At 44.2% G+C, this 12,664-nt stretch overlaps 1 protein-coding gene across 4 annotated transcripts in view; it reads left to right on the top strand.

Moving 5' to 3' along the window:
• Nucleotides 1–12,664, top strand: part of Snx31 (sorting nexin 31) — a 63,126-nt gene that overhangs the window by 45,982 nt on the left and 4,480 nt on the right. For 3 of the 4 annotated variants that reach the window (XM_048801925.1, XM_015486343.2, XM_048801927.1), the window contains one exon: nt 2,106–2,183. In XM_048801925.1, the coding sequence (XP_048657882.1) occupies nt 2,106–2,183 (78 nt within the window). Of the gene's footprint in view, nt 1–2,105; nt 2,184–4,573; nt 5,251–12,664 lie in introns of those variants that run through there. The other variant, XM_048801926.1, reaches the window with a different exon arrangement.

The raw sequence follows: 12,664 nt of genomic DNA, 5'->3' as shown, positions 1-12,664 counted from the left end.
TAACATCTGCATTGACATTATGTTTAACTTGAGTCCCACTAACTTAAGTTCCGTAGAACATTCTGATTTCCGGTAAACAAAGCCCTTTTCCAACCCTCCACTTCCAGTACAGTTGTCAGACATCAAGGCACTCTGAAAAATAGAGTACTGAACCTCAATCCAAGGTGGAAGACATGGGTCCTTTAGGTTCATCTTAAATATGAAACATCCTAGGGAAATAGTAGGATGGTTTGCTGAGATAAGATTTGCAGTCACTTGCAAACACAGAGAGATTTTTGGCAGTGAAACCAACCCCCTACCCACCCCTTTAGAATGCTAAGTGCAGTTAAATTTTATGATGGCCTTTTAATCTAAACAGTAGCAAATGAGTTTGCGCCACTACAGAGTGGTGCAATAAACCTTCTTTTAAAGGATTCCTAGTAAGATCTTATTTCCTGGGAGTGTGAGTTTTATTGATGTACTTCTACCACAGCCAGAAATGTGACTTGTGTGCCTTGTAAATACAAACAAAGCCTTGGGCCCAAATCTTTTTTATTTCTTTAAACAAAAGCTTAGTTTCATTTATTTATTTATTTGCAGTTGGATTTATTTGGGGATCAAACCTAGGGCTTTGCACACGCCAGGCAAGCTCTATACCACTGAACAGCATCCTCAGCCCTTTTCATTTTTTATTACAAGACAGGATCTCACTAAGTTACCAAAGCTGGCCTTGAACTTGCGATCCTTCTGCCTCACCTTCGAATAGCTGGGATTACAGGTGTACACCACTGCCTAGCAAAAGCTCAGTTCTTCGTGTTGAATAAACCTTACTTGGTTTATAGTAGAGTCCTAGCCAACATATTTGTGCACATGGGGTGGAAAGTGGAATCAGTCTGTATCTTGAAGCATCCTAAAATTTCCCCCTGGCTGCACCAGTTCAGGAGTTAATTGTTGACTATTTCATACTCTGGCTTTGTGTGCATCATTGAATATGTGCAGATAAACAGGGCTAGTTCTTAGCCAAGCTAGCAAGTCAAACTTTGTGTCTGCATGTCACATTTCTCCTCTTTTCCACCGTTTCCACTTAAGTAAATTTCAATCTTGTGCTCTGTAGCCCTGCGAGACAGTGCAGTGTTACCTGCATGCCACCCATCTCTGCCTAATTCTGTTATCTGTGTTCTGTCCTCCAAGGCCTTTCCACTTTGGCTGCCACCCTGGCCTGGGTTTCTCTCTGTCCCCTCCCTCCTCCTCTCCAACACAATGATTATCCCTGAGTACAACCCAGTGCTGAGGTCCTAGAGCCCCAAGCTATGAGTTTCAGTAGTCTCAAACCTTAGTAGGGACAAAAGAGAAACAGCAAACCAAGAAATAAGAGCAAGACAAGAAAGGTGAAGATCCTGGAACTAGGAAGTCCCCGCCTTTGGGTAGCAAGAAGTACAAATGGCTTGACTTCTCTTCTTTAAAAGTCAGGCCATTTTTCCAATGAGAAGCCATCTTTGGAAACTGAGCACTGTGTAACTCTCACTCAGTGGTGAGTGTCTCAGCAGTAAGGATGATTAAACCACAAATGATCAGGGGACAGCTACCTGCCTTGCAAATGAGTGATAAAAAATTTTAAAATGAGAGTGAAGAAAACAACTCACTTTAAAAATTTCAGTAAAAGTAATAAGATTACTGTATATTCTTTCAATCAGGTTACTCTTTATGCCTCATAACAAGTCTCTCAATAATGATGGATGCAATTAAATATCATCAGTTTATTTGATTATGATAATAAACAGTTTACATAATGTAATGCTCATAGAACATAATCTGCTTGCAAAACAATAGAAAATATGTAAGAAAGGAATTTTTAAAAGATTAGTAATGAGATTGGGCCCATTTTTAGCTGTCCATATTTACCATAAATATATCTATATAGTTGGGGGAATTTATAGAGTTTTGTTTGTTTTGTTTGTTAATTACAATTTTATGCAAATTTCTGCAAGTTAAAAAAGAAATCTAAATTCTTGAAAACATGCTATTGGATTTTAAGTAGAGTTCAAAATCTGCTCTGTAGCACTAGGGAGGGAAGGAAGAAAATGAAAATCTCTTTAATAGAGTGTTTTTATTTCTGGATTTTATAGGCTTTTCTGCTGAGTAGCTGCTTGAAAAAGATGATCTCAGAGAAGATGGTAAAACTGGCTGCTGAGAGTCCAGAAATGGTAAGTGCTGTCCTCTGTGTCCTTGTTCCCACTGTGAGCCAACACTGGGAGACCAGACCACACCCCTGAGTCCCCAGGCTCCGGTCTGGTCCCCATGGTGGAGTCCACGCTGCTAAAGTGAGCTCCTCTAGCCTCTGGGGCTCCACGGTCAGGATGGCCAGGTGTCAGACTCTCAGTCTTTAGAAGTCAAGCCATTTTTCCAATGAGAAGCCATCTTTGGAAACTGAGCACTGTGTAACTCTCTACTCTGTGTTGTTTTATTTCTTCCTTCCCCTAAATGGAAGCTTTTGGATTTGTCATAAAAGCTACATCATGAAGTCCGGATCTTGAGGGGATCTTTGACACAGTGCAGAGGATCTTAAGCAGGCTCTAGAGTTTTCTCTAGAAAGAATCCAGAGTCTCTCGATACTTCCATTGTGCCAAATGGAAATTCCCGTTAGCCTTAGGTGGAAGCCAGAGTGTGAAAGAAACTCTCAAGCCCCTGTGTTGTTTTTGTTGGGAAAAGTATAAACGGCAGCCATACCCCAGAGAAAAAACCCCAACATGGCGCCTAAGCACCTCTTCTTCCTACCTTCTTCTTTTCTGCAGTGGCGCGAAAAGTTCCCGCCCGTGTGAACTCTCCCGCCGGCGCCAATTTCAAATCTCGCTGGCGGGGAACCTTAGCCCCAATGAGAACTAATTCCTGGGCTCCGGAGCTGATATCTGAAAGAACTTGCCAATAAACGGGTTGCCTGCCATTTATCTAAGCCCTGCCATCTCTCCTTAGATCTATATAAGCACACTGCTTTTTGCAATAAAATTGGAATTCTCCCGGCGAAGTGTCTTTGCGTGGGGAATTCTTTCAGTTTTTGTTTTTTGTTTTCCCTTTTTCTCAAAGTAAAAATAACTTTAGCTGGGTATGGTGGCACACACCTGTAATTCCAGCTACTCAAGAGGCTGAGGCAGGAGGCTCATAAGTTCAAGGCCAGCCTGGGCAACTTAATGAGACTGTCTCAGAATTAAAAAAAAAAAAAAAATTTAAAGGCTGGCAATGTAGTTTAGTGGTAGAGTATTTGCCTGCTATGTATTATACATTGGATTCAATCCCAAATAATGAAAAATAAAAAATAAGTTACTTTTGAGTCTACATTTATTCATTAAAGGCCTACTAACTCTCTGAAAAGGTTGGTAAGCAAGCTGTAAAGCAAAAAATTGCTGAGATTTAAAATTTTTCAAATTATATTGAAAAATATACGTGTTCCCAATAAGACAGTACAGTTTGATTTTCTTAAATGATTACAAATACTAATGCCTCGTTGACATTTATAAATTTAATTCTTTTCAGAATATTACACTGATCTTTTAAAAATACAATAGAAAACCTTCAGAAAGGCTTTTAGTAAAATTTAGTCCATTATTAGATGGGGGATGACATCTTAAGTTTAACATCAATCTTTACAGCTTTTTTCCTGAGAAAATGATTGTGTTTCGAATTCGTTTCTCTTCTAGAGCCAAAAATATCTTTCTAGGGGAAATAAATTCGCTGCCTCTTGGTGATTGAACAATTCAAAATGTACTAGAGAGTAGTTAAATAAAGGAGGCTCTTTTTAAACAGAGTAATAAAATCCAACCTCTTAGGCAGAATGGACCCTCGTAGGCTTTGATTATTACATATATGAAACAGAAGAAAGAGAAAAGTAATTAACTGAAGTAGCCTCCTTAAAAGGGAGAAGTGCCCTCAAATGTGGATGAATAAAACGTAAGCTACTTGATGCAGGAAATACTCCTAGGATGAATAGCTGAAGAGTTAGCTCAATAAAACGGAGAAGGAAATAACCTATTTAAAGTTCTCAAGGAAAACAACCCCGTTGGCAATCCTTACATTTGCACATGAATTGGAATCTGTCATTTATCCCTGTGGCTAACAGCAAAATCGCACCCCAGTCAATACTCTTGTATTGCTTTAACCGAATATTCAAGAAGCTTTATTTTCACGAACTCTTCACTTCTTATTTTGGTTCTTGGAAGGAAAAGTTAGGACCCCCTTGTAAAGCAGAAAAGGGCGCACAAGGCCAGGAACCACGGAACAAGAATAAGGCACCAAAAGGGGTTTTGGTTCACTGGTTTGGGAAAGGGTGAGGACCCGGGAAGTCCTGGAAGCTCCAGGCGACAATAATACCTACATAGGTCATTGGAGGTAGGAAGGCCTAGGCCAACTAAATTGTTACTACCATTAGCAATTGGCCGATTGGAGTTTAGGGGCTGAGTTTAAGGGCCAGGTCTCTTCAGCCAGGTGAAAAGTCTCCACCCATGGCCACCATGGGATGGGAAGGGAAAGCTGCCCACCGACATCCCAACCTCTTTGATGTTATAGGGTGCCCGGTCTCATCTGGCTACTTTTATTCTGGTAGGAGGTCTAGAGAAGGTCAGGAGTTGGGGGCTCATTGGGAAGACGGCTGTAGGGGTGGAGGAGCATCTGATTGACTGCCACCCGTGAGACTTTGCTGATGCGGTTTTGGATAAATCTGAGGCGACAAGGAGCAATCATTAGCAAGACACAGATCATGAGGATGGGGCCAACAATCAGACCCAACCAAGCAGCGAGGGCGGAGTTCTACCAGCCCAGGAGGAGTGAGGTGCTCGGCTGCCACCTTCATCTCAGCCGAGGTAGCACATCGATGTTTTCTTCTGCTAGGCCGGTCTCCTCCATGTAATAGCAACATTCTTCCCTGAGGAACAGACAGGTACCACCTTTGTCGGTGGTGAGCAGGTCTAGGGCCCGCCTGTTTTGGAGAGTGACCCGTGTAAGCGATGTTCTTTGTCTTTGGAGAGATGCCAGGGAGTTGGCAGAGGCTTCACTGCTAGCTGTAAATTTTCTTCAAGCTCTTTAGTTGTGGTTAAGCTATAGCCTAATGCCCCAGCCCATTGCCTGAGGGGACCAGGGAGAAGGTGATGGAAATGCCTGTGATCACTGGAAGAAAGGCTGACCCTTGAGATCCAGTGGGTGGAAGCAGGCTAAGGAGGCTGATTCATAGTGGGGCAGGGAGAGCAAGCATAGGAGGAATAGAGGAACTCTAGATAGGGCAGAGAGATGGGAGGGGAAGGGAGGGGGCATGGGGTTAGAAATGATGGTGGAATGTGATGATCATTATTATCCAAAGTACATGTATGAAATGTATGAAGACATGAATTGGTGTGAATATACTATGTATACAACCAGAGATATGAAAAATTATGCTCTATATGTGTAATAAGAATTGTAATGCATTCTGCTGTTATATATAAATAAAAAAATTTTACGCAATAAAAAAAAGAAAATCAACCATAAATAAATAGAAGCCAAGAAAAGAAAAAAAAAAGAGTGTTAGTTAAGGAAATAGGGTGACAGGGGTATAGAAAGGAGTGGCAGTAGAGGAGTTCATCAATGCCTCATTACACCAAAAGAAAAATCCCAGGAGTTCATGGACTTGAGAGGACACCATAATTAGTTACGTTGAACCTGGGAGTGGTTTTTGAGGCATAGCAGATGGAAAGGTTTTGCTGCTACTACAGGGGATTGTCAAAAAGGGGGATCCCCATCAGAGGCAGAGAGGCATCATCCCCTTGGGAGATGTTAAGGGGAAAGGTGAGGGACTGCCATTAAGGGCGGGCAGAACATCACACAGAAAACAATCAGAAATATTATTGACCCTGGAGTAGTTTAGGAGTTGTAACCCGTGACGTACAAGGGCCAGCCATGAAAATGGGTCTCCCTTCTCTGCCTCATGTGCCCCTAGCTGGTAAGTGAGGGCAGTTTCTTTCTGGAGGATTTCTTGGTGGAGCTGAGGAATCACCAGGGTGTAGGTGCAGAAAATCTTAAGAGTTCCGGCTGTCCCAGGGTTAGATGTACAGCTTACCCTCTTCTTCTGTGGCTCAGCAATTGTCCCAGGGATCTCTGATGTTCAGGTAGGTGCTACCTCCAGAATCGGTATATAGGAATTGGATTTGGGTGGTCTCTCTAAGCTTGTGCATATTGCAGGAGGTGTGAGGGCATCCTCCCTAAATATCTGGTTGAACTTGCAGTACTGCTTGGTTTGGTCATAAAGCAGAGGAGGGGCACTAGGTCAGAAAGACTGAGGATGGTTAATAGAATGGAGACAGTTGTTTGGCAACCAGAAGATTGGCAATCGCCGGTTCCTAATATCCGGGTCTTACCATCCCAGGTCCCCTGTACCTGGAAACGCCAGCAGTAGGGATTAGGCCGTGTCGTTCAGGTCTGGGACACCTGTAGGAACAGACTCAAGAGGGAAAAAAGTGGGAGGCCCACAGGTGATCTTGAGCTTAGTGGGTCCCATAAATTGGAATGACCAGGATTTTGGATCTATGGCAAGCTTGAGGTGAAAAACATGATACCAAGAGGGGTGGCCTAATAGTTTGGCTGATGTAGGCGTGGTGAGAATCACCACGTCCAACCAGTCCAGCGTAGTTAGAGTGATCAAGGATGGCGTTCCTTTAAGAGGGCAGTCTCCTGATTGAAGTGGACCCTCAGAAGGCACTAGTTCTGCTGGGGCAGGAAGGTGGCGATCCACATGTTCCCAGAGGAGGTTTCGGAGCAAGGTGAGATAGATATGAGGCCAGGAGTGGGGGTTGGATGGGAAGGTTGTGATTAATTAGGAAGGGGTGGCCGTAGAGCAGTTCAAAGGGACTTGGCCCTTCGAACTAATTAAGTTCGAACTAATTAAATTTGAATTAAGTCACACATGTCAGGTAGGTAAAAGGGGTCTCTCGGGGCAGCTTGGATTTGGGTAAGTGCAAGGGGAAGCAGATCTGGCCAGGAGATTGGAAGCTCAATTGAGAGTTTCATGAGGTGGTCCTTGAGGATCCTGTGGGCCCGCTCAACCTTACCCAAGAACTGCGGCCCATAAGGAATGTGAAGTTTCCAGGAGGTGTTGAGGCTTTCTGAGACCTGTTGAGTTATTTGAGAAGTGAAGGCAGGGCCATTGTCTGACTGGATGGACATCAGAAGGCCGAATCTGGGGATGATCTGCTCAGTGAGGACTGAGGTCACAGTGTCCGGCGTCTCTTGAGAGATCAGGAAAGCCTCAACTCGTCCTGAAAAGGTATCAACCAGGGTGAGTAGGTATGGGAACTTTTTGTGTCTGGGCATGTGAGTAAAATCTAACTGCCAATCTTTGCCTGGTTGATGTCCTCGCATCTGATAAGTGGGGAGCTTGGGTCATAAGCCCCCTTGAGGCGTGACAGAGGAACATATGGAACATGTGGAATGGACCTGTTGAATTAAGTCACACATGTCAGGTAGGTAAAAGAGAGGTTGGACGAATTGAAAGAGAGTTTGGGGACTGATGTGAAGTGACTTGTGGTTGTTGAAGAGGAGATCATGGGCTTGGAGTGGAGGAAGGACAATCTTGTCCCTAGGGATTCTTTGTGTCTGGAGTGCCACCTTTTTGTGTAAGCGGGCCTGCCAGCTGAGTTCAGCTGTTTCCTCGCAGGCACTGTAAACTTTAAAGGCCATTTTCACCAGATCTTGGATGGGGGTTTGGGAACCATCCTCAGTGCGCTTTAGCTTTTTTCTAATATCGGGGGCTGACTAGGTGATAAGATGAGTGGCCAGAATGGTCGCCCCAGAGGGCCTCTGTTAAGCAGGTAAGGAACATTGCAGGATTCTCATCAGGCCCCTGAGTGACTTCTCTCAGTTTATCAAAATTAAAAACTTATCAGAAACTGCCTGCATGCCTGCCAGCAGACATTCTATCATCTGGGCACAGTGGCGTTGGCCCTGTCCATTTTGATAGTCCTAATCAGGGTTGGTGTCGGGGACTGTGACCGCACCTGTAGGCATGGTGTCATTGGTCAAATGAACCTGGTCTGCATGGTCCCGTGCAGCTACCTGGACTTGAGTGTGTTCATGGGGCGAGGACAGGGAGGTTTAAGGGTGGAGGTAAGGATGACAAGGACATTATGCTAAGGAAGGTCATAGGCTTGGGAAAGGTATTTTAATTTTTTTAATATAGGTAGTGGGGTCAGCAGAAAAGGAGCCTAAGCATTTTTCAATTTGGGAGAGGTCTTATAAAGAAAAAGGGACATGAACTTGAACGATGCCCTCAGATCCTGCCACCTCGTGGAGAGGACAGAGAAGTTCGGTGTCTTAGGTCATTTGGTGAGACCTGGTATGGGCACTTACTGGGGAAGAGACAGGGGATCTAATTCAGGTGGAGCCCATTCTGGATAAGGAGCAGGATCAGGATGGGAGGGTCTGGGGGTGGTGAGGAGAGTGTCTTGGGAGGTTCAGTAAGCAGAGAGGAGTCAGGGTCAGGAGGAGGGGGGACTTGGAAGGAGGAGTTTCTTTAGCAAGAAGGACTTGGAAAGTGGAACATGTGGAGCAGAAAGAGGGGCGGGAGCATAAATCCCTAAAGGCCTAAGATAAGGAACCTCTAACCACTTTTCCATCCCTTGGCAGAAATTGTCCAAATCAGTGAGGATTTTAAAATCAAAAGTCCCCTCAAGAGGCCGTTTAGAGCCATTATCTAAAGTGTATTGTGGCCAGGCCACAGTGGAATAGAAAAGGAGCTGTTTACGGCATAAATCCTGAGCTAGTCCCAATTTGGAAAAATTCATGTATAGACACCCTAAGGGAGTTTTGAGGTCCAGAGTGGACTCTGTGTTTCCCATGGTCTTTCGTCACCCAGGGGTGAGCAGGAAGGAAAAAAGCATCCCAATTACCTACTCTACTCACTGGAGAATGAGTGGGCTGGCCAGGGATTGCGAGTCTTTACAATCCACTGGGGACCTAGATGGGTTGGAGGGGAGTCTCTGACACGGACAAGATTTACAGAGTCTCTGCAAACAGGAGGGAGTCGAAAGATCAAAGGGAAAGGGACTTACCCCACCCTGCTAGATCGGATGAAGGCGGGTGGTCTAGAGATCCTCATGTTCCTTTGGCTGTTCCTTTGGTGGAGAGGAGCAGCCTCAACCCCTAAGGGAACTAGAATAAGGCACCAAAAGGAGTTTTATTGGAAGACAGGGGAGCAGAGGCTGGGGGTCGCTCCTGGGCAAGGTTTACCAGTCTGTGAAAGGGTGAGGGCCCGGGAAGTCACCTGCTGGAGGCAAGAGCAATACCTACATAGGTCACTAGAGGCAGGAGGGCCTAGGCCAACTAAATTGTTTCTACCATTAGCAGTTTGCCCAAACCAAGTGGAGTTTAAGGGCTGAGTTTAAGGTCTCTTCAGCCAGGTGAAAAGTCCCGACCCATGGTCACCAAGGGATGGGGAGGGGGAAGGGGAAGGGAAAGGGAACCGAAAGCTGCCACCCCGACACCCCTTTTCTCTTGAAAATTGAGTTTTCAAGAGCGTGTTGTAGGGCTTTCAATCTGGAGTTTCCTGGTGGACGCGGACTGGGGAAGGTAAAGCAGAGACAGAGGAACTCACTTTGAACTCACTGAGTGCTGAACTTCCACGAAGGACAGTGGACTAGAGTCATTTTATGACTTTAAGTATGTATGTTTTAGTCAGTTTTGTCCCTGCTACCAACAAAAGACCACACAGGACCAATATTACAGGAGGAAAAATTTATTTTGAGGTGCACCATATCAGAGGTCTTGGACCATAGACGGTCAACTTCATTGCTGGGCTCAAGGTGAAGTAGAACATCATGGCGGAAGAGAGTGGTGGAGGAAAGCAGCTCAGGATGTGTGTGTGTGTGGGGGGAGGGGGGTGGAGAAAGAGAGAACATGCTCCCCTCAACACAGACAAAATAAAAGCCCCAAAGACAGGGCCTCTGAGACCTACTTCCTGCAGCCACACCATACCTGCTTATAGTTACCACCCAGTTAATCTCTATAGGGGGATTAATGCACTGATTAGGTTAAGACTCACATAACCCGATCATTTCACCTCTAAGCTTCCTTGCATTGTCTCATACACATGCTTTGGAGAACCCCTCATAACTAAACCATAACACTATATAAGTGCAAGACTGTGACATTCTAGGCAAACACAGTCTGAATTGATACATGCACATGTCATCTATAGAAGGTCTGTGTGCACTAGGACAGACGTCCCCACTTGGCAAGGTGGGTCCTGAGTCCAGATTTTGATAATCTTGAAGAATCTGGGGGAAGAGGGAAAAATTGAGAAAATTGTGACTAAATAAACCCCATAAATAAAGCAGAGGGTCCCTAGAAGCTGATTAAATTAAAAAGTACTGGTTTTTCCTATTAACATGGAATGAGAAAAAGAAATTTAGTGCTATTAGGCAGGTTAGCATTAGGCAATGCCTTCAAAGGTAAGACTTGACCTGTTCATGAAGAGATTTTTAAAATGCAAATCAAATAAATTCAATAAAGAATAATATAAACACACAACCACAACAAACATCACCTTAAATTCTTAAAGGCAATTTTAACCATGAGAAGGAAAAAAAAGTGATGTGCCTACAGAAAAGCCTAAATTAATTTTGTTAATATCTACTGCTTTTAACTTGAGCAGAATTTTAAAGGATTGTTTTATTTGAAAATAAAGTTAGGTTTAGGTTTAGCTGCATATAACAGAAAACAAAACAAGACAAAGCAAGTGCCTTAGGCAAAATAGAAGTGTGTTTCTCTCTCACCTAAAATAAGCCTAGAGGTAGGCAGTCTAGGGCTGAGATGGTGGTTCTACAGTGCCACCAAAGACCTCACGCACAATGTGGCTGCTAGAGCGCCAGTCTTTCCACCCACATTCTAGGCAGCAAGTGTAAGGAGGAAAGAAGAATGACTTTCTTCTTTTCCTTAAGGAGGAGTCTCGAGAGTCTCACACAGAATTTCTACCTGTAGCTTGTTGGCCAAGAGTTAGTCACATCATGGCACCTGCTCCCAAGGGAGTCAGGCAAATGTAGTCTTTTTAGCAGGATGTGTTGTCTTTCCAAACAAAACTGGGTAGAGGGCAGAATGGATAATGGAGTAGACCACCGACAACCTCTGCCACCTAAAGGATTCTAAAAGACTCTGAGAAAGGAAAGTAGATGTATTTTATACAATAGATGTGTTACTAAAGATTCCTGAAAGCATATTGTTATTATTTTGTGCGTTGAACTATAATCTGAATACATGGAAGTCCTATCAGGAATAGGCTGGTGAATAACTTTCTGAATTGAAAATACATAAAAATTGTATTTTGATTAATCTATACCTAGTTTTTTTGTGTTTTCTTCCTTCAGTGTTCTTGATAGTGGGTCTCACCTCTAAATTGATTTTCTCAAAAGTGGCCAAGAACAAGGTGGATTTTTAATTCCTGTTGCCTCATCCATACCTCTCATCCACCCCCAATTGCCATCACCATATGTATTTCTCTCTCTCACTCTTTCCAACAATCTCACCTCTGTTTTGGGGCAAAGCAAGATTATTCAAAAGGCAACTGGTGCTTTTTGGAAATGGGGTCTTGCTATGTTGCCTAGGCTGGCTTCAGACTCCCAGGCTCAAGTGATCTTCCCACCTCAGCCTCCCAAGTGGGTGTCCATAGGTGTGTGCCACTGTGTCTAGCAACAGGTGGTGCTTCTGGTGTGTCTCAAGGAAGGAGAATAGGGGAGAAAAAAAATTATGAGAATTTTCCCCCCAAGTTCTGTATTCACAGCACAAGACTATAAACTCTAACACATTACAAAATAATAAAAAAAATAACAATAGCAAACACATATGACATCAGAATATTAATTTCTCATTTACCAAACTTAACAACTGGTTAAAATTATTGAGGTATGGGCTTCAAATACACGAAGATTTCTATTCTGCTAACCTAAAGGAAATCCTGTGTATATCCCCTGAAAGCAACTTATATTACAGCAAAATTAACCATAGTGAAAAGTTCATGCTTTTAATGATGTTTACCTCAGTTATTCTGGAATGTCCCATTCCATAGTTCTTGTGAGTGATAAGCAGCAGTAAAGAATTTCCTCCTTCACCCCTTCATCCTATCATCTATGAATGGCCGCGTTTACCACATGCTGGCTGGAAACCAAGACCCAGCTTCAAGGAGTGTGTGTGTTGGAACAGAAAAGCAGTTAGTGCAGAGACATCCACCATTGTAGAGCAGCGTGCCCTGTGCCTGGCGGGAGCTTTGCACGTGATGCAGACTGGTTTAATGATCCTTTATTTTTCCATGAAGAAAAGTCTAAGAACGCTGTCCTCCAGCCCTGGTTAGGTCACATTCTCTAGATGTGCCAGACACTGTCTGCCCCTAAGATTCACTCTCCCCCCACTGCACTGTGCCCTGAGACTGATCAGTGAGGACTGTGACCTTGCCTTCCACGGAACCACCCAGTGGGAATCCCAGTAGGAGGCTGGAGAGTGGGGGGGAAAGTGGGGTTGGACGACTTATTTCTCCAGTCCTGCCCCTGGTGAGTCCCTCTGGTTTCACATCCCTCTACTGAAGTCTGCAGCTAGGCTACTGTGGTTCCAGTAGTAGCTCTTCCCCCACCCCCACTGCCCCTGCAAGCTAGGAGGTGGTAAGAATCCCCGCCCCCCCCACCCT

This window comes from Marmota marmota, unplaced genomic scaffold (assembly GCF_001458135.2).
Source record: "Marmota marmota marmota unplaced genomic scaffold, marMar, whole genome shotgun sequence".
NCBI classification, from domain to species: domain Eukaryota; kingdom Metazoa; phylum Chordata; class Mammalia; order Rodentia; family Sciuridae; genus Marmota; species Marmota marmota.
This window is presented reverse-complemented; position numbering and strand designations above follow the sequence as displayed.